The 26,435-nt window shown below is 38.1% G+C and overlaps 1 protein-coding gene and 1 long non-coding RNA gene across 8 annotated transcripts in view; one reads left to right on the top strand and one right to left on the bottom strand.

The window, feature by feature from the left end:
- Window positions 1-26,435, top strand: part of LOC136366137 (uncharacterized) — a 1,047,166-nt gene that overhangs the window by 82,917 nt on the left and 937,814 nt on the right. The window lies entirely within an intron of this gene.
- The window catches only part of FHOD3 (formin homology 2 domain containing 3), a 368,131-nt gene that overhangs the window by 309,126 nt on the left and 32,570 nt on the right, over window positions 1-26,435 (bottom strand). For all 5 annotated transcript variants that reach the window (XM_066327035.1, XM_066326999.1, XM_066327008.1 and 2 more), the window contains exons 2-3: window positions 19,529-19,635; window positions 2,384-2,448 (exon numbers count right to left, since the gene is read on the bottom strand). In XM_066327035.1, the coding sequence (XP_066183132.1) occupies window positions 2,384-2,448; window positions 19,529-19,635 (172 nt within the window). The remainder of the gene's footprint in view (window positions 1-2,383; window positions 2,449-19,528; window positions 19,636-26,435) is intronic.

The raw sequence follows: 26,435 nt of genomic DNA, 5'->3' as shown, positions 1-26,435 counted from the left end.
GAAGTCACTAATGATGGAAAACTCTATCTGGATATCTCAACATAAACACTTCTGTTATTTCCCACAAATCAAAAGTACAATGAGTTAGAAAGAAATTTAAAAAAATAGATCCAACTTCAAAATGGGAGATTTTATGGCAGGAGAGCTATTTCTTTATACCTATCAGCTCTTTAAGAATAAAGTAAAACGCTGAATACAAATATGACAGGAGGCTCCGCAGAAAGGTCATTACATAAACCATACCTTCTCAGAAAGCTGCCCAAGCTACCTGTTGGGGACTTTGCAGAGTCAGTTACATTGCTAACCACAATGCTTTCCATGGAGACTGTGAAGACTGAAAGAAAACACCCAAAGCATGACAGTTTTACTCCACGTAACACCATCTCAGATTCCTCTAGCTCCTGGCTTCTACTCCAAATATTTAACATATCTTTTAACATCTAAACCTAATGTTTGCATTTCAAAAGAGAAGTCAACAGGCAGCTGATGTGCACAAACATACAAGCAGTACCCACTGTGCCAGCGAAACAACCCCCTTACTCTGTGTCAGGTCTGACTGCCAGGTACAGCCCAGCAAACAGTGCCAGCAGTAAGAAACACAGGATGTTCCCTGACTCTTTCAAACTATCCCATATCAAAAAATAAGACAAGCTTGATACGCAAAAATGAAAAAGGAAATAAAAGAAACTACATTACATCAAGCTAGGGGCTGAAATAAAAACTAACCCCAAAAATCTAAGCTTCAGCAGGGGGGATGGAAATTAGAACCAGAACTTGCATTTGGCTTTTCTGACTATAATGAACCAAGCCAAAAGCCCATATCCAAACACACCTCTTTCTCTAGGAGTTTGAAATCTGGACTCAAGTTTTGCAGCCTGGCTTCCTCTGTACTTACTGCTGAATGCATCACTGCTGCCAGAGAGCAACAGCACCTGACAAGGGACTGTAGTTCCATATAGGAACAATTAAGATACATGCACAGCAATATGGCTAATTGCCCAGAGTAAGCTTGAATGAGAACAGATAACAACAATGCAACCACACGTCGAAGCTCAGAACCTTATGTGCTCCAATTCCTCAATGGCTGCACTCTGGAGAAAAAAAAAATTACATGAAAATTCTTTTTATAAAACCTCAATCCGGGAAACTTATCAAATCTTGTCTTGCTGCACTGGTCTGTTTTGCCAAATATACTTCCAGACCTAACAAGAACAATCTTCTCCAAGCTGTTCCTAATTTCACTCACATTTATACAATCAATTTAGACTTTGCATCATCTCTGTTCCTTCTCTAACACTTAACACGTATGCTTGCTCTACTGTTCTTCCTCAAGTCAATGGTAGTAGAGGAGAAACTGTTCCTGCACAAGGCAGCTTAGAGATCATTCTCAATGAGAGGTATTCGTGGAATTCTGTAGGTTGCTTATACTCAGTTCAAATTCTCAGAAATGCCACTTCATAACATATCCTGGGGGCAGGGGAAAAAGTTTAGCTGTATTCAAAGCTTGAATCCTCCAAAAGTCACTGTAAAAATGACACAAAACTTGACTTTCTCTTCATCCTTTTAAGGACGATATCTTCCTCAAGGCTTAAGCTATGATCTCTTGAAGCAAGACCAACAACATGTTAAACAGACTGTTGAATCTACTGTGGAGAAGCTGAAAACAAGTGGCACAGACACAGGATTTTTTTTTTTTTTTTTTAAACCAGCCTCCCATAGGATGTGTCATACCATCACCAGGACATGAGCATTAGCTTTGCCACTGACACTCAGTGAAAGATTCTGCTCTGTAGAATGCTGGAGAATGTATTGATGCCATCCCAGACCAACCAGCCTTCATTTATGCAACCTTAAGGCTCTTTCAACATGCACATTATGACTTTCATTAGACTTTTCCTTGTGACAGCACTGTTTTAACCAGAGTTTTTAAGACACTAACACTGTGATAATGACAAATATGCAGCTAAGATCTGCAAGATGTAGAAGATTACTTCTGCAAGAAGTAATACACTTCATATGTTGTTAAAATGTCGCAGTTAGCTGTCAGCCAACAATTCTTCAGATCCCATTCCTAATCCAGAACACAGTCTTTTTCAGGTGCACATAAAGGCTGTAACAAGACAGAAAACTGAAGATTTTTCAAAGCACCACCACCCATCTGACTTCACTGTCAAACACTATACTTCCCTGTGATGTTTAACATGCTTTAAGGGTAGTGTAGCTAAAACAACCTAATTTCAGCATGCAAGAAACAAAATAAAATCAATTTATCGGTCGTTATTGTCAATCTAGAACACAGCCAAGTCTGATTGATACTCCCCAAATTTGCTTCGTGGAAATCAATTCTGTTTGTTCTCTTTCAGACATGTGGAACTTAACTTACCAATGCAGGCATGGACTCTCACTGACAGCTGGGTCCTCAGAATTATGCTGTGCTTCTTGCCCCTCCTAAAAAGAGAAGAAAAGTATGTAAAGGTATAGTGAGGAAGAGGACCTGGAAATAAAAAGTCAAGTTGAGCCTAAGAAAAAAAGGGTGGGAGGGAAGGGAAAACACTAGAAATTTTGTCTTCGTTTCTCATAACCCACTTCCATTTTAATTTGCAATTAATTAGTTTTCTTCATAAAGACTGCTTTGTCTATGACAGCAACAGTTAAGTGATCTCTCCATCTTGATCTCAAAGAACAAGGTTTTTTACCTTATTTCCCCTCCCTTCTGCTGGGACAAGGAGCAAGAGAGCAGCTAGGTGGGCATCTGGACACTTACCAAGGACAGCCCACAACAATGAAAACTATATTAGAGAAGTACCGAGTGATGACTGCACATGTTAATTTTCACAGAAATACTTTAATGCTAGGCATAATTAAGTATTAAAAGAAATTCCAAGGTTAAACAAGAGGTTGTTGCCACTTTCACAGATCTGCCTGCTTATGTAGCCTACTGGGTTTTTAAAGCACAAAAGTAGATTGCGTTTTTCGTGAAAAGAGGCAAAACTGAGGTCTTTCTTCACTCTCTCAGTTCCATATTTTGCTTAAATAGAATGACTACTTTAATTAGCTGCTAAATACCTCATTTGGTTTTCAGTCAAATTACCATTAGTTATATTTTTTCAATCTGGGCAAGAGTGCAGTTCTTGATTTTCAGGTACTACACTTGCAAACTGGCATGAGGGCACTGGCACCCTCTTGTCTCTGCACCCAAACCTGCTCACCTGATGGAAAGTGGGAGAGTAAGAAAAGCCAAATGTCTTTTAGGCTTGTACAGCAGCATATTTTCCCTCTTTTCTCTGAAACTAAAAATCCTGGAACAGTGGCTCAAGGTGGCCCAGATGACCTTGAGAGCTCTCCTCCTACTTCAGTCATTCTGTGATTCAGCAAATTTATTGTGGGAAAACACTCCTGAAGGCACACTGTTTTTAGAACGCAACCAGATGCAGCTTAGTTTGTGTCAGGCAAACCACAGACCCACTTCTACGTACAAGTCAGAGCACAAACCAGCACAACCTTTCTCAGTTCCATATTTTGCAACTCTGCTGAGAGGCTTCAGGGCCAAACCCTTTACACAGACACCCAGCAGAATCTTCTGCTGGCTGCAACTCGAAACAGTTTTCTAGTAACAAAACTTCTTCCCCACCTTATTGTCTTCTTGCCCACAGTTATCTTGCAGAACAAAAATATTCTTATTATTTTCATAAATAAAAAGGAGAAGTTTCATATTACTTCTCTGAAAGATCTGCAGGGGAAGAAAGGGAAGTAGTAAAAGGTACTTTCAGAAAAATATTGCCCCTAGGAAAATGTCAGGGAGAAGAAAGAAAAGGACCTGAAAAAAATTAGTTAATGTTGACCTGCATACCTCTACTAGAGGACTTAGTTCCAGTTTCAGAATAGCAATTTCTCTATAGATTAAAAAAAAAAAAAGTTAAATGGAGGGTTTTTTTAAAAAGCAAAACCAAAAAACTTTAATCAAAATTACACTTTAATGGGTGGGCTTGGACATCATTAAGACAAAGTGAGCAAAGTGTGATCTCTTAAAAATTTGAAGTGCCAAGCAGCAATCAAAATCAGCCTGTAGTTTGGACTGTGAAATTCCCTGGAGCAGTTCCAGGTTTAGGACTGACTCTCTGTCTACCTAAACTCCTCCTGTTGCTCTGGTTAGACATAGTCTTTGCCTGCATTCATATTCTGCAAGTTTTAACATCTGCCCCTCCTCACAGGAGTGCCAGGACCCCTCTGGAATATTTAATTTACCAAGTCAGTGAAGAATTTTGCAACATCTTTGCAACATCTGATTCTGTACAGAAACTCCTTCTCTTGATCGCCCTTCCTTGGTGGACTTGTTGATACACCTGACACACACAAATCCTCCAAGATAAAAATCAGAAAATGGAAGAATTGAGCAAAGATTGTGTACTTCAAAATTGTAAAAGGAGTCCCTAGAGTTAGCAAAGAAAAAGGAAGTCTGTGTAATCAGACATAATATTCTTCCCATCCTGAAAAACTAATAATCTAAAAGAAACTGCTAATTTAACAAATAACAGACAATACTATCATGGCACTCTCATGTTTTAGCAGTCTGTAGGGTACAATGACTTCACCAGCTCTCTGCTGAAATCTATAGGTCTGTGGTGATTTGCTGAAAACAGACAGCTGGTAGTAACCAGCCATCAGAGAGTGAATAAACACAAAGAATTGAGAAATCAGCATCATTTTAAGGCCTGTAGAGCTTCAGGATCATTACAATTTAATGCAGTTTTTTCCCTCTTTTCTAAAAATTTAATGCACAATGTTTCTCAATATAAACAAGGCCTTTTTTTTGGTAGTTCCCCAAGCTTCAACAGTGGTGCTACTTCCTCTTCGACCTCACCTTCCTACAAAGACCTCTGAAAACCTAAAGCAAAACTTAGAGAAAGCTCCTTCTACAGCCTCTTTTCTACACTATCATCATAACTGTAATATCTCCCAGGACAGAAAGTTCTCACACACACAAACATTAATTTTTATCTCCTACTGGTTCCATTAGTAATTTTTCCAGCCTACCAAAATCAATATGATTCATGCCCCAGAAATTACAAAGATAAAGACTCACTTATGATGGTGCATTCCCCCCTTCCCCCAGGCCACACCATGATCATCACTACAGAGGCATTTTATGAGGTTTAGCAATAGTAGATTTACCATACAGTAACTAATTATAATAAAACGAGTCTCATGTAAAATATCCGAAATTACGCAATTTCCTGATGAATACTTTTGACTTCCACGCAATGTGATTAACACTTTTGCAAAGTGAAGATCACCTCTGAAAATTACTACATCCATGATTCTACACATACCAATTTCCTGGAAAGCATGTTACAATAATAATTATAATTAAAAAAAAAAAAAAAAAAAAGGGTAACTTGAAATCCACCCATGATTTCACAGACTCAAGAACTACTGGCTGAATAGTATTAAAAAAGCATGCCTGTAAGCAAGCTTGCCATGATTTCAGGGAAGGGGGGGTACCATGGGATAGACAGGCCATTTCCATTAATAACAAAGTAGCAGAAAATACTATTTCCAACAAAAAAAGATTCATTTATTAAAAACAAAACCTAGACATGTAACAAAGTTTTTCATCTACTCTTAACAAAGGCCTATATTTTTATTGCTATGACTTTTTTGAAAGAATATGTTTCAGTGAGTGCAAGTGGCTACTATTCACTAAAAAAATCCAAGAGTATTCCACAGAGTTAATTTAGTAGCTCAAATTTAAGTGTAGAAGAATAGGAAAAATCATATATTGTGCTGACATAGCATTCTGTTGATCTGTGTTGGGATCAGAATCTTTATTGTTATAAGATTAATTTCTAGTCTTTAGAGTCACCAAGACACAAAACTTTTTCTAAATTCAATTTCTCTAATAAATTAAAGTAAATAAGCACATGTCAACAGTTCACCGAGTGCCTGTCTTATGGACTATTAATGCTTTATTTTGTCATGGTTTATGTACCACATTACAAATAGTTTCACTTAATTATACATTTGCAAGTCTTGATTTAAATGGCATTTTGAAAATAGTACCTCAATTGACTGTCTCAAACAGTTACTTGTTTTGAAGTAAAGGCTTTGTCTGAGCCAAGCAATTCCTTGACCAGAAGCAAAATACCAAGAATGTTGTTAAGGGTACAGAGGAGAAAAAGGCATTAATAAATGAAATAATCATTTAACCCCAAAACCACACATTAAAAGAAGCCAACACACCGTCTTCCTCCTAATGTTTCAAGGAAACTTTGAAAGGAAATTTTAAGAGAGTCTGTTTCATTAAGACATGATACCATTCTTCTGAGACCTATACTGACGACCTGCTGGTATCAAAAATGGGATTTTTATGTAAATATCCAACTAAGATTCATTGGCATTATTAGGAAGACAGACCACAATAATTTCCTTGACAAAGCTTATCTTTGTAAGCTAGGAGAATGCATCAATTAACATGCATTTTCTATTTCAATGTTTTCTTTCTTTCAGGAAGCAACTATTCAGACTTCCTAATATTCTTCTGAAGGGCTAGATATTTCAATTCAATAAATTTAGCCTCTTTGTTTATAACAATCTCTTGATTCTGAAAACACATTATTTATCCTTTAAAACCAAAGTAGAGAATCACTTTTCAAACTTTCCTAGTAATTGCTTAACTCAATAAAGAAAATTTATTAAAGGTGTTAATTCTACAAAAGGCCATCTTCTGAGCTCCTCCTGTTCTGCTTTCTACACAATAATTGACAACCACGGAAAAAGCCACAGTTCTATAGCACAGCAGCAGGCAAATTGCAGTGGTTTTAATAACACTTTATGGCTGCACAGATAGGCAAACTTACTATTCTTAATTGTATTTGCTCAAATAATAAAATCTGTCACAGACATCAGAATCATCAAAATGCCACCGTAAGCAGAAGCTGAGTCCAGTGCTCTCAGAAGTCATGACTTTAGCTTACAAACAATTTGGATCTTTTCAGTTAATGTAGGTAAGAGAGTGTCTAAGCCCTGCTCTTAGCTAGGTTCTGTATACTCTAATATTTCTGAAATATTTAAAGTACATAAAAAACCATTACCCCATAAAGGCAAACTTTGATCTCAACCTTACATGCATACAACACACATTCATATGTGTGCAACTAAGAGTGATGGATCTTGTTAGGGTGACTTTTTTGTTGTTTCATTTGGGGGTTTATAATAAATAAATTAAAATATGCAATCATATCCTACCCTCAGAGCAGTTTTCAAGTAGCATATTCCCATGACTCTCATTTTACTCTGTTCCAAACAGGGATTTCATCTATTAAGATTAGTATTATCAGTCATTTGTAGACAGAAATAGTTCTTGAGGATAACTTGGAGACAAAAATCATTTGGTATGACAGAAAGTATTATTATGCTAAACTTTTTAAAACTATAAAGTAGTTTGTTTGTGCGCAAAGAAGTTTGGGTATCTAAACTAGTGAGTATCCTTTCCCTCAGATCCCAGCCAAGATTCTGGAAAGACAGCCTAGATGTGAAAATGAATACTTGAAGTTACAATTCAAACTGGCAATAGCAGTAAAGGGATTGTAAGAATGTCAATCCAGAGGATAGACCTTAACTTCCCTCCTGCACTGGGCTCACAGCACAGCTGATGCCCTTCCTCATTCTACTTTAGAGGAGCACTGTTAAGAGCAAGTGGCTCCCAGCTGCAGCCTACTTTTAACTTGTGAAACCATATAGAAACCTACAGGTTACATAAGGTTTGCTCTCTAAAGTTTCACCAAATCAAGGAAAAGAAAGGAAAATAAAATCATATACTGGCAAGCAGTAAAAGTTGCTTGTATTTTCATTATTTAGTTGTTATTAGATGGGAAGGTTTGCTGCTCCCCAGCCTCTAGCTCGCCCAATATTCAGTTTTTCACACTGCTATGAAGTGCAGTATTAATCACTCACAGCAAGGCCAACTCTGAACCAGAGAGAATCAGATGCACCAGGCATACATCCACCTGACACCATGCGTCTCTTGAAATAACCAGGATTTTTTATAATCCTTCAGAACCACTGAAAGCAATGGAAAACAAAACAAGCACAATGGGTTACTGAACCCATTTAAACACCATGAGCCTGTTTATCCCAAAGAGGGCAGAGGTTCGATGAAAACTAACTTCAACCTGATAACACTGAAACTATTTCCAGACTTGGACACCATTTAACATCAGCCTAACCTGGCAATTTACCCTATAACAATTCTGCAGCTAATTCTGCCTGATGTAACAATCTAACCATTATGCAAGCCTATCTGCCACAGATGCTGCTTTCAGAATACACATGCACAACACATGCGTCACATTTTTTTACAGCTTCTCATAGCACTCAGGTTTCTTTGTGGACCATTAACCATCTCCAATAATCACATCCATATTTTCCCTATATCCATATTGCTTAATGAGAACAGCATCCATCAATTCCCGAGCTCAAGAAACAATCACTGATTACCATGAAAGAAACCTATGCTACAGTATGCCACCAGAACAAACACATGGCAACAGACTTGCTGTAGAGTTCATTACTTTTGCAAAAGGCTTTTGCTTTTATGTTTCAGAACCCATCCACTTCCACTTGCACACACCTTTTAGGGAGTGGAAAATGCTTCTGCAATGGGGTATCACCTCACAGTTGCTTCATAGTTTAAGGTACTCCACAGCAGCAATGGAAAACAAACTGTTCCTTGTTGAAAGCATAAGGATGATTTTTTTGCCAGAGTTCAAGCACTTGAGTCTATCAGGTTTTCCCTGAGAAAGATCTGCAAGCCAGCACACACACAATAAGGAAAGTGTTTTTTAACCTGCTATTAATCAGACAGCATAAATCCTAGGCTTTGATTTCAAAGCTGTTGAGATACAGTTTGACTGCCATTTCACTATGATATGCTTTTCCATTCAACTGCAGATTCAAGAGATTGAAAAAGAAATTCTGACACTTCAAAAAAAATTTTGTATAAAAGCCAAGTCTTTTCAGAGTGAGAGTGCACATGTGTATGGAGAGGGGAATTAAGAATCTCCCTGAAACTCATCTGAAAATCTTATCCAAACAAGTGACCTTTTTGAAGTTCTTAGGTGATTATTCTCCAAAGATCCAACTGTCATGTTTAAGCTCATGTTATTGCCATTGAAGAATGGAAGCAGATGATCTCAAGAAGTAATATCAGTAATTAAAAAGAAGTCTTTTACATGCTAACACTCTTCAAATGGATGACAGCACTAGAAACCTATTCTGGTATGTGACAGGCTGTACAAGGCAGACACACTCATCCTCATAGGCAGTCAGTGGGCTTTCTTTCTTACCTCATTTTTTCCATATAAAAAAATTAGTGTGAAGTCAGAATGTATCTGCATCCTGTTCATGTAATACACTTAGAAGTCATCTAATTATTTTGCAGAGTGGTTTTATTCAGAGCATTCCTGGGTCATGATGCATTTACTAAAGTAACAATCATTTGACAAGCATGGACAAAAATAAGTAAACTGATAAAAACTATTCACGTCTATTCATTCTGCATTAAAAAAAAAAAAAAAAAACAAACAAAAAAACCCCAACAAAACAAAACACAACCTTAAAGTTTTATTAATCCAAGTAGAAATAATCTCAGCATATTCCCTAAGCAAAAACTAGGTAGGCAAAATCTTGCCAATTATTAGAGCAAGCAACACAATGCAAAAGAAAAAAAGTATGCATAGATTTGTACTTTTTTTCTCTGCAGATTATTCCAATATTGTGCTCTATGTTTGTCAACATGATTTTAACAAATAACTGCCTCATTCCCACTTAAAATCTATAAACCACCCAGAAAAATTACATCTGAATGCCAGTGAGGGAAAGAACATCCTGGCTGACACACCATTGTCTGTACAACTGTGAAAATAGGGACTACCTACAGTTTTCATTATGAGATGCTGGGGTTTTACATCCCCCTAACTCTTCACAAGTACATATACTAAGCAGGGTTGTTGTTTTTCTCTTTTTTCCCCCCTCTTTTTAAATGGAAACAAAATGGGATAGAAGGAGAAGGGGGGAAGAAAATGAGAAACTCAAAACTGTCGAGTGAAACAATCAAGGATTCACCAAGTATGAATTATAAGCCACATGAATAGAACCCAATTATTTATTACTAATGTATTCTGAGTATATGTTGGTAAAAGGTGGAGTCTTCTGCATACCTCACCACAAGGCAATGATTTTTGCCAGAAGATAATGAATCACTTTCACACTCTCTAAAATGCAGTGAGTTCAAAATAAGGGAAACATTTGTTCCATTTGTCCCTTTTAGTAGTTTACGTGCAAGCAAACTTCAGAAGATGGAAAGTGAGAATCCCCTCCCCACTTCCTCCCCATACTTTCTGAATCATCAGGCTGGCTCTTTCCCAGTTGTTAATGGCTCAATTTCCACACATGAAAACAAAAACCTTCCAAAAGCCCCTCAAATATTTGAGGGTTGACTGCTGCCTTCACAGTTAGAAAATGATGAATTTTCAAGAGCTGTCATTCATGAAAAAACCTATGTCCCTCCCCAACCCAAAAGCTCAACCCATATATAATTGTTTTCAGTGGGATGTTTATCCTCTCATTTGGTGAAACATTGATAGCATGATCAATTAAATCTCCATCTTATATTTTTGTATTAAGAAAACACAAACTTTATAAGTTGGAAAATGGTGAAGACAATTGCATTAGAAGAGCTATTTTAACAATAACATTATTTCTGGGTAAAACACAAAACTAAACGCATTGTTTCCACACTTCTTGTCAGCCTCACATCATGTTCTTCTTCAGAGAAGACACATCACTTGACCAATACTTTCTAGTTCTTAGGTTATGTATTTACCACTGCTGTCAGTAATTGTCAAGCTCTGGCTGCACATTCCTCCCAGGAATCTTTACACTGGGTAATTTCTGGTCATATGGTTTTCCTATCACCTGTACATTGAAGTTACCGTTACATAAGGGGTTTTAATTTAAAACCTCTTCACACTTGGAGAAACAGATGCCTTGAAATATCTGGATTTTTTGAGGGAAAAAAAAGTCAGAAAAACTGGAAACCTACAGGACAAAGAGGAAAGTAAAATAAATTTATGTCCAACAGTTGAATCACTTGATGTTTCCACATCTTCAGGCAAAGGGTCCCTCTAGCACTCCCAGCCACACTCTGGGACCCCCTGTTTTGGTTCTTAATGCACCCAGACCACTGCAGGCAGTCTCAGTGCATTAGGAAAAGCGCTGCCAGCAGGTTGAGGGAGGTGATCCTGCCCCTCTACTCAACCCTGGTGAGTAGAAGAGCAGGATCTATATGCACATATGGAGTACTGTGTCCAGTTCTCAGGACAAGAGAGACATTAAGCTCCTGGAGCACATAGAACAGAGGGCTACAAAGATCATTAAGGGACCAGAACCTCTCTCATGTGGGGAAAGGCTGAGGTTGCTGGGCCTGTTCAGCCTCCCGAGGAGACAACAGAGAGGATCTCAGTGTCTGTGAGTGTCTGAGGGAAAGGTGTCAAGAGAGTGGATCCAGGCTCTGCTCAGTGGTGCCCAGCAACAGGACAAGAGGCAATGGGCAAAAACTGATGCACAGGAAACTCCACCTGAACATAAGAAAGCTTCTTTACTGTGCAGGTGACCAAGTACCGGAACAGGTTGCCCAGAGAGTTACAGTCTCCTTCCTTGATACTCAAGAACCATCTGGACACAATCCTGCCCAATGGGCTCTGGGATAACCCTGCTTGAGCAAGCAGTTCGGACCAGATGACCCACTGTGGTCCCTTCCAGCCTAACCCATTTGATGATTTTGTAACCAACTTCATTAGAAGTTCTACAGTTCCAACAGCACCTGAATAATAATTTCCTTTCTCACAAAGGCCCCTGATACCTGACCTTCATCTGACTTACAGTTCCAAAAGAGGAATCTAGTTTTTCTATAATTAAAAAAAGGCAAAAAATTGACTCAGTTTGTAAAAATTGTTTTAAGAACTTTTTATAAATATTTCCTTTTTATTAGAAATCATTCTCTACTACCTTAAGGGAAAGATCCAAATCTTTTATGGTTTTCCAATTTAATTGATGATACTAAAAAGATAACAAGTGAAGAAATTATCCAAAGCAGCACAACACATTTCAGAGCAATGCCTTACTCACTTAATTATTTATGCTTTATCAGAATGTGACCATTTTAACAAGACTCAGCAAAAACTATTTTAAAGATGTCCTAGTGTGCAGTAGAACATGCATGTATTATGTAAGTTCATAAAAATAAAGTCTACTTTGCACTGATCAGTATATTACTTCATATCTCTTTCTGCTTTTGGAAGTTTCCTATTAGCATCATATTTGGCAAGGGCTTCTTCCTAACTTGACATAGAAATTCTAGAATGTAAAACACTGTTCTCAGGCCACTTATTTATCCATATTATTTCCACTTCAGAAATGGGATTCATATTTATTGCTGGACCATCAATGCTTTTACTACTAAGCACAATTACTGAGCAGTAAATGTGAAATAAACTACTGTTTTGCTGTACTGCTGTGGTCTTAACCCTGGCAGCATCCACTAATTTTCATGACTTCATTACCGGAGATCCTGGGCTAGTCACAGATTTGCAGCAGTTTAAGTTGTTAGCTCACAACTGGAGGTTAAATTGGAGACACTTATTTTTATCAGAAGCAGATTACCACCTTAGTTTAGTCAGGGGTAAACCAAACAAACACAGCACACACCAAGCACACAGACAAATGGATTCCCATGGGATAAAAGCGAGTGTGAGCTTGCTTACAAAAACTCCAGCACTCACCACTGAGCAGAGCACACACAGGAACAGCTGCCATGGAATAGGAAGTGTAGCTAATTCACAGCTATAATTAATTACCCAGCACAAACTCCCTTGGCTGCCCACACACTCTGGGCAATACTACACTGGTTAGCCCCAGCAGACTGAGTGCCCACAGTGCTGGTGGTGTTCCAGGTTTGGATTCCCCAATCAGTGGTTCTACTCACAACAGGAGCTGAGTTCAGAGCAGCCCTGCAGCACTTTCTGGCAGCCCTACCTGAAGCCCCGCAGATGATCTGTTTATGGAGAGAGGAAGGGATTTCCTCTTCACAAATTGAAGGGAAACACATTTCCAAGCCTCAAGAGCAGCTCACTTAACTTACAGCCTCGTCATCTTGGAGGAGGGCAGAGTGCAAACACAGCTATTAAGCAGCTTCAACGTTAATAAAGTTAAATGGTTTTAAATAGAACATCTGGCATCAGCTGTTTCCATAAGCTGTTTTTATTTAAGTTTCCACCATAAAATACTGGACTTCTCAGCTATTTTCACATGTAAACCTGAATGCCAAATTTTGCTATCTTTAAAAAAAGTTGTCCTAGGAAAAACTGTAAGAATTATTCACATGCATTTCGGTTCAGCATTTTATTTTGTATGTAAGAGGCTGGGAGAGAGCTAAGCACAACAGTATTTTTGCAATGGAAAACTAATACATTTTGCAATGGAAATTTTTTTTTTTAAAAAAAGCACTCTTATTGCAGTTATTTGCCAGCAGTAATCACTAAATTCAAAAATCAGCAAATCTTCAAATGTTTCCTACCTTGGAAAATGTTTCCTACCAGGTACCTTGGTACAGACGTAGATTTTTCCCTTTAAACTGAGTAAACTCTGAGGCAAAGTGGGAGAGAAAGAGACACAGCTGCTGCAGTATTGACAAACAAAACCTGTTGTAAAACCATGGGTCAAGCTCTTAAAAAACCCAACATTTAAACACCCTCACCAAAAACACCCACAAAAAAAAAAAAAAAAAAAAAAAAAAAAAAAACCACAAAAAAAAAAAAACAAAACAAAACAAAACAAAAAAAAAACACCACAAACATAGGGCAAAACCAGACCACAGAACACTTCAGAACCTGGTATTTGCAGTCCCACCTTACACCCCAAAAGCTACCATGAGCTTTTGACATTACTCTCAGGCACACAGATTAGGAGCACTGCGCCTCTTCAAATCCCTAAGTGTCAGCTCCAAGAGGCAGCTCTGACCTGCCCCAGTCATGTCTACCAAACCCAGGCTCCTGCCCACTCCAAATCAAAATGACACAGCGGATAAAGGGCTCATGAAGCCTCCCTGTCTAAGGCAGGGGAGACATTGCTATGGATGTTGGCTCTTTCCCAACTGGAAGGAGTGTTGGTACAGTTTCCAAGACAGGGACATATGGAGAAGAGCAAAACTCTGCTTCCCTTTGAAGGACATTTATAGCACATCCGTGAAAGTTAACACTATCTAGTATTGCAACTTTTTTTTGTAGGCTACTTGCCTGAAGGGTCTCCATCTAGACTGGAATGAAGCTGTAAGGTGCACAGACTGCAACCCCCACTTCTACTACACACAGTAAATTGTGATTGCTCTAATTTCTGTGCTTACTGTCACACTCCAGACCCCTCCTAGACACCACATACCAAAACAGGGCACCACTGGTGCTTTTCAAAAGCTCACATACACCTTTCATTTTGTGTCTTTTGGTGCAAAGCAAAGCAGCTTGCAGTCTCTGACCTCAATGTCTGTAGAAGAGATTTACTTCTATACCATCAAGCCAGCTTTAAAGCCAAAACTGTAAGAAAACAAGCCTTAGCCTGCAGTAAAATTTGCTAAATTTGCTATTATTTTGAAGATTTATTTTCTAAATACATTTTATATTCACAAATCAGTATTCATTTTTTATCCACAAAAGTAGTAGCATTTTAATATTAGTATGAACCTTAATTTGTCAAACATTTTTTTCATAAGATACAGTGTCAAGGAGATCCACGGACAAGAAATCCTTATCGCGTAACTGGTGAATAATTTTCATGGTGAAACTTTCAACTGTTAATTGCCTCCATCCTGCTTTCAGAACACATCCCTCAAAGTCACATGTCTCATTTGTCAAGCCTACAAAATATATGCACATTTGTGTAATTATTTTGATTACACGCTCTGGAAGCAGGAATGCTCAGAGATGCCTTGCCAATTAATCTGTGCAGGGAAACCATATGGAACCAGTAATTTTATTTCATTTTGCTGTCAGTGGTTATTGCAGGGTAAGTATGAAAATTAATTACTACAGTTCCACCTAAAGATTAATTTCAATATTTTACCTAATTATTTCTTTATATAAACATCAAAATTATATCAGGATTAAAAAGCTGCATAAAGTTTTGAAAATATAGGTAGTAATAGTTATTGCAATCAATCTTTGTGAGGTAATTAAGAACAGTATCAACTTACTCATCCATAAAAACCAATGTACTTCTTCAGGAATCACCATTTATTCTGCAACAGTAAAGTTTTAGCTAAACACCCACTTCAAAATGTGGTTCAACATCTCAATCTGATTCATTTTAGACTGGAATACTGCTACCCAGTAAAAATTCTTACACCTTCCAAAAGCTACCTTAACCTCTCAGCCCAGGTTTAGTTTGATGCTTCAGGGGAGCTGTTTTCTTGTGTTTTTATAGGGTTTTTCTTACTTTGTTGCATGTTTTTTATTGTGACCATCAGCTGTATTTTTCAGATTCAGCATTTCATCAGACCTAATAGCTAAATATCACAGAAATCAAAATATTTGGGTGGACTAATATATTTTTCACAACATGAGTAAATAATGTCAATAAGCAGTCACAGTCGCCTGTTGGTAGCAAGACAATGACAATCTTTCCTTGGTACCTCCCTTATTTTTCTTGTTGTTGGGACTGAGAAACATAGAAATGACACCAAGATAAAACACAAAGAGAAAGCTATGAGAAGTCGAGAGCATTTTCGACCCATGAACAAACACAAATACATTCTGTTTAAACTAATCTAAAATCAACATGGAATCTGCTACATTTCAGTACTGCTTCAAGAAATAAGCCATACCATTTTTGTAAGACAAAAACTAAATTAACTTTCAAATGCATCCTCAACTTCCTTATGTAAACAAGTGACAAATTTTTCATTCTCACAACTGTGCTATTTGAAAAGTCTAAGTGGGAAATAGTACATAAGCAGGAAAAGAATGTTAGAGATTCTTGCCAGACTCCATTGCCTCCAACAGATTCTGAATCAAGCCCAGAAAAACAGCACCATCAAGAGGGAAAAGGTCTGTTGGGGGGCTCACCCAGCCAAAATGGCTTGAGATAGGGTGTCTAGAAGGAATGCAAAAACATAAGTGCTGAAGCCATTTATCAGAAGTACTTTTAAAGAATCCCTGCTGAACAGAAGTCTTGAAAACATATTCCCTGAAGAAATTTTCACTGCTCCTAGCATGCTGTCCAAAGAAACTCATGTTCTGTTTTAGGACTGTGTTACCTCGTGGGCTGACATGAGGGCCTGTTAAGGCATATCCACAAAGAGAGCTTGAGCAGTTACATAGTAATCTAAACACATCAGATTCTTGATTATTCCTGCTTTCTCTGTAAAACTTCAAGGAAGCCAAGGAAAGGAGCTGGACCTGCCATTAACACCTTAAAGCAGGCAGCCCACCTAAACAACCTCCACTGTGTACTATGCTACACAATTCAGCATCCACAAGGTAACTTGTGTTAGAAGCAAAAGAAAAAAAACAAACAGCTAAGCAATGCAACAAGCAAGTGAGCCATGAGCACAGTCCTGACTTGAAAAGAAAGGTTGTTTCTCTACATTCTCCTACGGACCCTTTTGCTAGTTGCAACACTTTCCACAGGGCCAACCTCATTATTCGGCCAGATGTTCATCCTGGCTCTTCCAAAACAGCCCCCATACAAAAACAACCCGATTTTCCTGAATCTCACAGCTGTTTTCAAGGGTGCAAATGGCAGCAGGTAAAGTTGCAGAGACAGCAGAGCAGTCAAATCCCCATCCATGTTTTAGTTATAGCTAAACAAGAGCATGGGTGTTGGCTTTTTCTCCTTCACTAGCTAGATTCTGCTGGAGTGGACAAAAAATACCAAAAGCCTCTTTTCACCATATACAGTAACAGAACAGCATTCATTTGGAATTGCACGAGTGCATGCATTTCTTATACAGGTTATTTACATATACACATTATAAACCTCCAGCAACTGCACCATTCTCTTTCCTTTTGAAGAAAAATTCTTCATATTTTCCGCTGTGCTCATCCAATTCCTCCCAGAGAAAACAAATACCTACAGCCCCTCAAAACCAATCAAAATTTTTAAGACTTGACTTACTGCTTGTTTTGTTTTATTTACAGGTCTCCTTTCAACAGTGTTTAGAAAGAAAACCTCCATTATTTTTTCTTGGATTAACAGGAACTTCTGGAAAAAATGCTGAAAACAACCAGATTACAGGACATTCTAGCCACTTTGAGTAGGAGTTTCCACAGCTAAGGTTCTAAAATTTTAAAAATGCCATGAATATCCAGCTACTAAAACCTTCATTCAGAGTTCAGCAAGCTTCAGTGACCCTGATGAGCACAACAGCTTTGGCATGACAGAAAGGCAGGTCCTAAGGTAGCCTAATCTTAGAAAATTAAAAGCTTTGAAGATTAAGAGCAGGACCTTGAAATGACCCAGACAGAAAAAGAGAGAGACTAAATGGTTTCTGCAGCCAGTCCCTCCCAGAGAGCAGACTGCTGTTAAACTCCCAAGGTCTGCTGCCAGAAGCTCCAGCTCAGTGTTTAGGTCTCAGAACTTCAAGTCCCAAAATGGAGTTTGATTTGCCAGAAATACAGGGCAGAGGAAGACATTACTGACTGCACTTGCCACCCCATGTCCAGAATATTCCGTTTTTCTGAATAATATCACATAAGCTGCATTTACCGTCAAGTAACAATGTTAAATCCAACAGAGAAGCCTATCCCACACGTTTCCAAAGCTCTGGTGGTTCTTACCTTTTCTTCTCTCACAAAACATGGATAAAAATGAAATGCAGAAATCCATCTGAATCTTCACCACTACAAAATTTCAAGCAGCAGTTCCATGTTTTTTGTTTTGTTTTGTTTTCCTCAGGATAGCCACCACAGAGAAAATTTTAATTATGTTTCAGGAACAATTCATAACATTGATTTTACGTGGCAAAAGGAAGCATAAAAATAAAACAAGGTGGACAGTAGCTAGCCAATTCAAGAGCAAAGTCTGTCAGGAAAAGCACCAAATGGTCTCACTTGCCAGACTGCTTAGCAGTGTCAGTTTGCTACAGTGGGGTGTTAAAAGCAGTGAAGTTAAAATTACCAGAATTATCACAGAGACACCAATGGAATGGAAAAATTGTGACAAATTCAAAATGTATTGCTATAAAAACCCCCTTCATATTACTTGTTTTCAAATCATTATAAAGTTGGCTGGAAATATGAACCTGTTCATTTTTGTGATTTTTATCACCAATGCAAAAAACTGAAGATTATATCAACTTCTACACTCAATACTCCAATTGCATAGGAAAGGAGGCTCAGTTCAGCTTGCATTGGCTACTCTATCATCAAACTCTCTTCTTTACAACTGGTTTCTAATAGAACAGCTTTTATCTTGTAATAATTATAAAACATGCTCCAAACTGGTATGCATGAATAAGACATACGCAAATGCACACACGAATATCTGGAAAATATTATTTAAAATTCTTCTCCACATAAAATAATCTTCAGAGGCACAGTTCAAATTTATAAGACATATTCATCAAAGGCAAGACTGCTATCAGAAGAAGTGGAGGAGGAGTGTAAGCAAAAGGGCTGTATCTCTTACTCCTAACAAACTCTGACGAATTCAAAATTCAAGTTAAACACAGCCATAAAATAATCACAACTACCCAGTCCAATACAGTAAGCGGAAAGACTTTCTGTTCAGTTTACATGTTGAATAAGACTGCCGCCTGGAAGGTCCAGAAAAGGAAAATTCTTAAAAAAAGCAGATCTCCTATGTGCATTTACACAAACACACAGAGATGCTAACTTTTGCTTTCATTTTCAGTTCTCAAAGAGATGATTATGGAAAGCTGTGTCATAGCATTCCATATGTGCCAGCAATAACTTAAAAAAAAAAGGCAAGAGAGAAGACTATTCAAAAAACAACCTGCGCCCTCATCCCTTGGGATGGGATTCAATTCCAGGAATAAAAAAAGAAACCAATACAGGTCTTGTCTTCAAAAAATATAAATGGAGGACTTAACTACCAAGGCAAAATAAATTTAATTTATAACCTCAGGAACACCACTCCAATATAATCCTCTACATGACTAGTATCATAAGAAAGATCTCAGAATTCTCCAAACCATCTTTATTTATGAAATTTCAAAGAACTATAAAATCTTATTAGACTAATCAAGATATTCATATTCACAGATTTCTTTACAATATGTCATATTTTAGAGAAACTAAGTGTGAACATAGAGAGGAGTCATAAAAATCTTAATCATACAAAGGGACACATATACAGGCACACAAGGGAAAATTTTTTATCTTTTCTGTTCCTATGCTCACCTGAATATATGAAACTAACCACATGCTTATTCATAAAAATTTAGTAAACCTTAACTTACCCAGAATCTTCCTGGAAGCCTTCTAATTCATCTCTTTGCTCTGCTAGGGTGGATTCTAGATCCAGATAGGTACCATTATGAGACAATTGCAGGGTGCAGTCATCAAGCTGCAGAACAAAATTCAGACCATTAGATTAAAGCAGTCTCTCTCTCTCTCATACTTCTAACATTGCCTTCCCATTTTCCAGGTCCCCAGACAATATCTCTCTAAAACAAACATGTTGGGAACAAGTAAGAAAAAAAAAATTTGGCAATTTATGCAATCCCAAATCCATGTTCCCTAGACCATACTTGCTCACAACAATATCAACACAACTAACACAGTGAAATTTGTTAGAACATAGAGAAGAAGATTAGAGGACTTTTACAAAATGCCTTTAAAATGCAATACAGAAACACAAGTTAATTTCAGTGTGTATCTAGGATATAAATTGCTGCTCTCTGTTCTTACAGTACAGTTTTAAGTAGAGTTTCTGAGCCTCTGGATAAAGACAGAAGGAAGAAAGAGCTGTTTTGTGAACTACTGAATGGCCCCTATGAGGGCAGATATAGCCAAGGGACAGTGTAAAACGTGGCAGCCAAGAGTTGGGGTCCTGCAGTGAGGGTGAGCACAGTCAACCAAGTCACACATTTTTCTGGCATTCTGCTTTTAGGCACTAACCAGCCTCAGAGGGTGCAGATATAACATTCCTAGGCACTGGGTAGGAGGACAACTGGAAACCTGTGCCAACTTCCTACAAAGGTACTGAGGTAATCAAGGACCAGACCTCAAAACAGGAATCTGCCCACTGTGGTGTTTAAGAGGAAGGGAGGGAGAAATTAATAAACTGTCTTTATTTCTTTTCTGTCTTCCCTCATCTTCCCCATCATTAATTGTTGCAGCTAAAAAGAAACAGATTTGACCCAAGCCAGAAACAAAATTTTCTGGGGTTTCATTTGCAGGGTGCTCATCACAATAGAAAGTCTAGGATAAATCATCCCAAAACTCTGGCTAACTCATTGACCAGGAATACAAAGCAATGACTGATGAAGAGAGAAAGCTAAAGAAGCTGGAAGAAGAGCTAGAAAGGTGCATGAGCTCCTCTCTCACCATGACATAACTCAGTGTCAAATAACAAATCACAATGGAAAAAAATCCTTCCCAGGGCAGGAGAACAAGACAACATTACCAAAGGGCAAGTGAATGTACAAGGTTGTCCTGCTGTCCTGCCTCACCACTAGGGAGGTAAGTGACCATCTGCTCAGAGAATCCAGCCCAGAAGCATAAAAATGGACCTCAGTGAGCCCAGTAGAACACACTGCTTGGGACCTTCATGTGCAGCACTGTACTGAAGGTCCTTTCGTAACTGCTTCTGAGCTCACAAATATAGTAATATTGACAATATTTGTACATAAACATGTACTCTAGATGCATTGTGCTGCTAGATATAAAATCCTGTCTGACAGCCAAACAGAACAGAGATCCATTAAGGTCAGAGAAGGCCTCTATGATCACCAAGCCATACTGTCAACCCAGCACCACCATGTTAACCACCAAAGCATGCTCCTCCATGCCACATCCACATGTCTTTTGAACACTGCAGGGATGGAAACTCCACCAGTTCCCTGGAAAGCCTGTTTACTTGGCCACTCATTCACTGAAGAAATTTTTTCTATTATCCAATCTAAAACCTCTGCAGGTGCAACTTGAGGCCATTTCCTCCCGTCACAGAATCACAAAATAGTTTGGGTTGGAAGGAACCTTAAACCACCTATTTCCAGCCCCCTATGTCATAGTTTTCCTGCTGCACAATGCGTTCCAGTTCCTCCTGTTTGTTGCCCATGCTGTGTGCATACTTGTGTAGATGCACTTCACCTGGGTGATCCATCTGGCTGCCTTTGCAGGGGAAGAAGCTCAAATTCCTGCTTGAGCATTCCCAGGTGCTTCTCCAGTTTCTAGCACATCAATAGCCCTTGCTGCTGCATGGATCTCTATCCCCTACCACTAACAAGACAGCAGACCAAAAGGACCTCATTAGCACATTGTCTCTCAAACAGTGGCATGCTACCTCCACGTGCCATCATCAGTGATCATGATTTTACCCCCTCACCCCTCCAAATCTTGTTTCAAGTTCTCTCACTGAATGAGACCTGCTAACTCCTGTGCAAAGACCCTTTCCCCCTTTGAGAGACATGTGCCCTGTCTCCTGCCAGCAGGCCCAGCCTCATGATCAAAGAACCCAAAATGAAGACGTTTCATTCCTATGGATTTAGCAAAAACCAAATTGACAGATTCTTTGCAGGCCTCCATCTACCAGGAGGTAATCATGGCAATGGTGGTGTAACCATACATCCCTGCTGCAAAGGCCACTTTGAGAAGAGTCAAATATCTAACACTATACTTTATGCCAATCTTCTGCCACAGGTGGCAGCTAATGACTCTCTGAAGGGGTAAGGAGAGGTCCAAAACAGGCTCAAGAAAAGGAAATTACCACCCTTTATCACTTCTGTGGATTTTTCTTTCTGCTCTTTTCAATACTTAGAAAGAAAATCAATTAAAATCTATCACCGATGAATTACCTCTTTTAAATTTCCCATACAAGTTTTGATTCTCAGTACTGTTCAGAAAAAGTGCAGTAAGCGGCCTCTCATCTTACCTGGTAGTCAATACCCAAATTTAATCACTCAATTTCCTGCCACTGATTTATATACAAGAAAGGAAGACTAATAGTGTATTCTGGATTAGCTGCATTGGAAATACTGTAGAAAATCTCATTTAAAATCAGTGATAGAGTGCAACTTTTGCAATTTGAAAGAAAAGTTCAACCACCAGAGAAAGGGTAGAGAGAGGAGGTCAAGTTGCATTTCAAACTTGTTCCATTTTTTTGCTTTTCTTTTTTAGATTTTTCCCTGGCGAAGAAGAAAACCATTAAATAAGGTGACATAAGATTTTACTTTGACTCCTATGGGTTAAAAAAAAGCAAAGAACCTGCAAGTGCATGAAATTAAATATACAACAGTGTTGCTACTCTGTCTCTTTCCATTTACAAAGGATATTATTAACCTGTGCTAATTCAAAATACACTCTTCAGAGAAGAAAGGCTACATACTACTCTGGAAAAAACTTTTTTTCAAGTAGTTCAGGGTATGTAATGAAATGCTAATTTATTCAAAGCAATGCCAAAAGGCAAACTGCTAATTAGATAAATGTTGTGCTGTCTCTATGGAGATTAGGAGATTTGCCCACAATTTCCATTTATACTGCATAATTAGAGGAAAAAAAGGTTGTGCTTTACTAATATCTTGTGACTTTAGTGTACAAAAAGTTCTATGGGAACAGGAAGTCCTCTATGGACAAAATAAATAAGAATAGTACTTTGTACCTATGTTCATCTCATTTTCACAGTTTCAGATGAACGTGGTATTCATTCAGGCCTTAAGGCAGTGCACACTGCATGCTGTATTTGTTAACAGGAGTTATGGTTATGGGAGAAGTGGCAATATCTTACATTTCTATTTCTTAATGCCGAGTCTTGCCAAAAAGTTGGGGTTTTTTATTCTCTTTCATGTGTACACACAAAGATGGAAGTCATCAAAATAACATTTTTAAAGTTAATATTAAAGGTAATATTAAGGCAATGTACCCTTGAAATCCTCCTTATATAGGGATGACTTTGCTACTCTGCCTCCAGCTTCACTTGTACACATACATTACAGGCAGAATACAAAAAGAGAAGCCACTTCATGAATTATTTTTAGTTAGTAAATTGCCTGCATTTTTCAACACAAAGGATGGTTGATGTTCTCTCATTAGTGCTTATTAGTAACAATTCAGGATGTTGGTCCCTCCCCTCAGCTCAAAGTTAATCCCATGTTTATCTTCTATACATCACTTCTCCTGTCTCTGGAGACTGTCGCAAATAGCCCCATCTAGTTCATTCATTACATGCTTCTCCCACTGATCATAATTCACATTGAAATCCTTATTAAAAACCTCTAAGGAAAACCAAAAGGCAGAATTCATACAAACAATCTTTTAAAGGATATTTAACTGAGCTATTTTACACCATCATGAATTAGACTTCTATTCAGCTTTTTAGAAATTATTTTATTTAACTTTTTTCTTCATAATTTTCTTTAACCATTCAGTATTCCTTACTAGTCCCAAAATTCTGATCTGCATTTTGTTGTCACAAAACTGCATAACTCATTTATACTACTGCCAAAAGGTGAGATTCTCCAAGACCTTTTCAAAATCTTACAAAACCATTTGTTCTAAAAATCTCTAACCCATCCCTTCAAATAGTTTATCATTTTTTGCATCACACTTTACTATATTGCCAAGAAGACCCAAAAGGTTGATACAAGCCATTTAAGTGGATCTCATCCTGTAGGCTTTTCCATGCTTTCCTGTAATCACAGTAAAGAATACTACTACCTGTATCATGGAGCCATGAACAGAAATAAGCACCATCAAATGGGACAAAAGTAATGCTACTTTTCCAAGTCAAACACAGGGTTACTCCATCAGTCTTCTGCAAGATTTCAAGGTTTTTTATTTTAGTATACATAAGCCTTAAATGGTATCACAAAGATAGAAAAAAAACCCTATGTGTTCATTTCAATTACATTCTCATCTTTGCAAATGAACAGTTTATTTGGAAAACATCCATGGCATATTTTTGAATCCCTATGGAAATTTCTGAAATCTCTTGTCTCTACAAAGAGTGGGACTACCTAGGAGTAGTCTCATTCACAAAAGTGAAGAAACAAAAACACATGTAACAGTCAATAAAATAAGTGCTTTAGTCAGAACCACCAGCTGAGGCTAGCCAGACCTGTCCACTGGGTTTACAGGAAGGAAGCAAAGAATTTAAGATTGTCTTTATGCAAGTCTTCCTTACTACAAATGTAACTGATGTGCTAATTATCATCATCAGTTTCATACTGAAAGGTAAGATCTGTACTCCGTCATGACAAGACCAGTATGAAGAAGTAGTAGTTGCTTAGGTGCCGATTCACTAATTTATAGCTGCCTTTTTGGACAAGAGGAGAACCTGGAAAAGGCTTCTTAAGCAGCACTGACCTCACTAGCTACTCAATGGTTTTTCCATAATTGACCAGAAACATAGAAACAGTGAGACAAACAGATACTTGTATAAAACAGTCTGAAATGTAAGCAGAGCTACCAAATCAAACCACCCTTTCTGTAATAAAAGTTCTAGAAGAACAGAGAGATGTTTGAACTTTTTCAGACTGTAGCTGGTGTCCACACAGTGCTAACTGATCCACACCACCCAAACACTACAGTACCTATGCTGCAACCAAAACTGGCACAAATGGAAAACCATGAAAGCACCATGGACACAAACATAAACACCACCATCTGAACAGTGCCATATATACATATGGATGTAAATTATGCATGCATTTTGGATATTTTCCCTACAGCTTTTTAGAAAAAGTAACAATTACCTAAATTTGACAGACACATTAAAAACAGAAGAAGAAGTACATAAAAAGATCATAAACAATATTTAGACTGTTATATATTTATACTTTCACTGGTTAAAGTTTCACTTAGAGAAGTGAAACTTCATTATGCACAATTCATTATGCAAAAGCAAGCAAACATTTGATGAAAAAGCTAAAATTCAATAATATTTTAAAGCAGAGCTTCCTACTCCATCTTTTGCCATTTCCCCCATTACAGAGTGAAACTGTAACACACAAAAGGATAGAGGTATCCTGGCTTCAGTTGTTACCAGGAACAAGCATAACAAGGTCAGAGCCGCAGAACTGGATCCTGACCATGATTCAAGGGTCACCCCCACCTCATCAGCATATGTTACTGCTGAGAGCCCTCAGCAGCAACACACCAATTGCAAAGGGAACATATACAGGTTGGAGGAAGCTAAGCAACCCACTCATGCAAGTGTTCCTTACAGGTTGCCAGTAAATCAAGAACACAGGGCAGAAGTTCAGTTCATCATCATCTGTCTCAGGTAACTATATCTGGCTAGCAGTGGCTAGTCCATCATCCTATGGGGCCAAAATAGTTCATGTTATAAGACCATCAAGCTTAAGAAGACTCAAAAGCGATCATTAGTAGTACACTAGTGATGATTTTTTTTTTCTCATTTGAAGCACTGACCCACAGAAAGAGGGTTTTCCTTCATAACTTCATAAGGAAGTGATTTTTTTTGTTTGTGGTTTTTTGTGGTTTTTTGTTTGTTTGTTTTAATTTCACAATTGAAGTACATCACCAAAAGGAGCAAAGAACAGCAGGGTCAAAAAAAGAGCAGCAAGAAAAAGTGTTGATTGGCCAGTTAGCTGGTGCCACTTTCAGAAAATAGTCTAAGTAACAGAAATAAAAGTAAATAAATAAAAAAAGTGCATTTAATCACTGTTTTTATCTACTGCCTTTAGCATCTTACAATCCAAGAGGAACACAAAGAAACTAAGCATGAGGGGTGTGAGGAAAAAATACAGCAACTCCTATGTCCACACATAGACTGAGGATTGTTGCATGATCCTCCTCATGCACCCGTGTGAGGCTCCATGCACGCACCAGTCTCCTCACTCAAGAAGCCCACTGGACACATAATTCAATGCAAAGTCAACACAGATTTATTTTACTGGGCAAAAAAACCTCCCACAAATCTGTGTTCTCTTCCTCCAGAGGGCTTTGATGCACCAGTATACATCCAAAGTGAACATTCCTTGGTTTTAATATCTCTGTCCTATGGCAGCAGAAGGTTGATAGAGAGTTAAATTTTTTCAACAAACAACTATAAGGAATGCTATTCTCTCACCTCCAACTCCCTGCCCTGAAAATCCATTCAGAAGAACATATTTTGAACAAATTCCTTTAAATGGCAGGACCAGCAGATTAAGTGGTGATTCTCCACCTCTGCCTGTCTGAGAC

The sequence above is a fragment of the Sylvia atricapilla genome, chromosome 1 (assembly GCF_009819655.1).
Source record: "Sylvia atricapilla isolate bSylAtr1 chromosome 1, bSylAtr1.pri, whole genome shotgun sequence".
NCBI lineage: Eukaryota > Metazoa > Chordata > Aves > Passeriformes > Sylviidae > Sylvia > Sylvia atricapilla.
The sequence above is the reverse complement of the archived record's forward strand: the minus strand, read 5'-3'. Positions and strand labels throughout refer to the sequence as shown.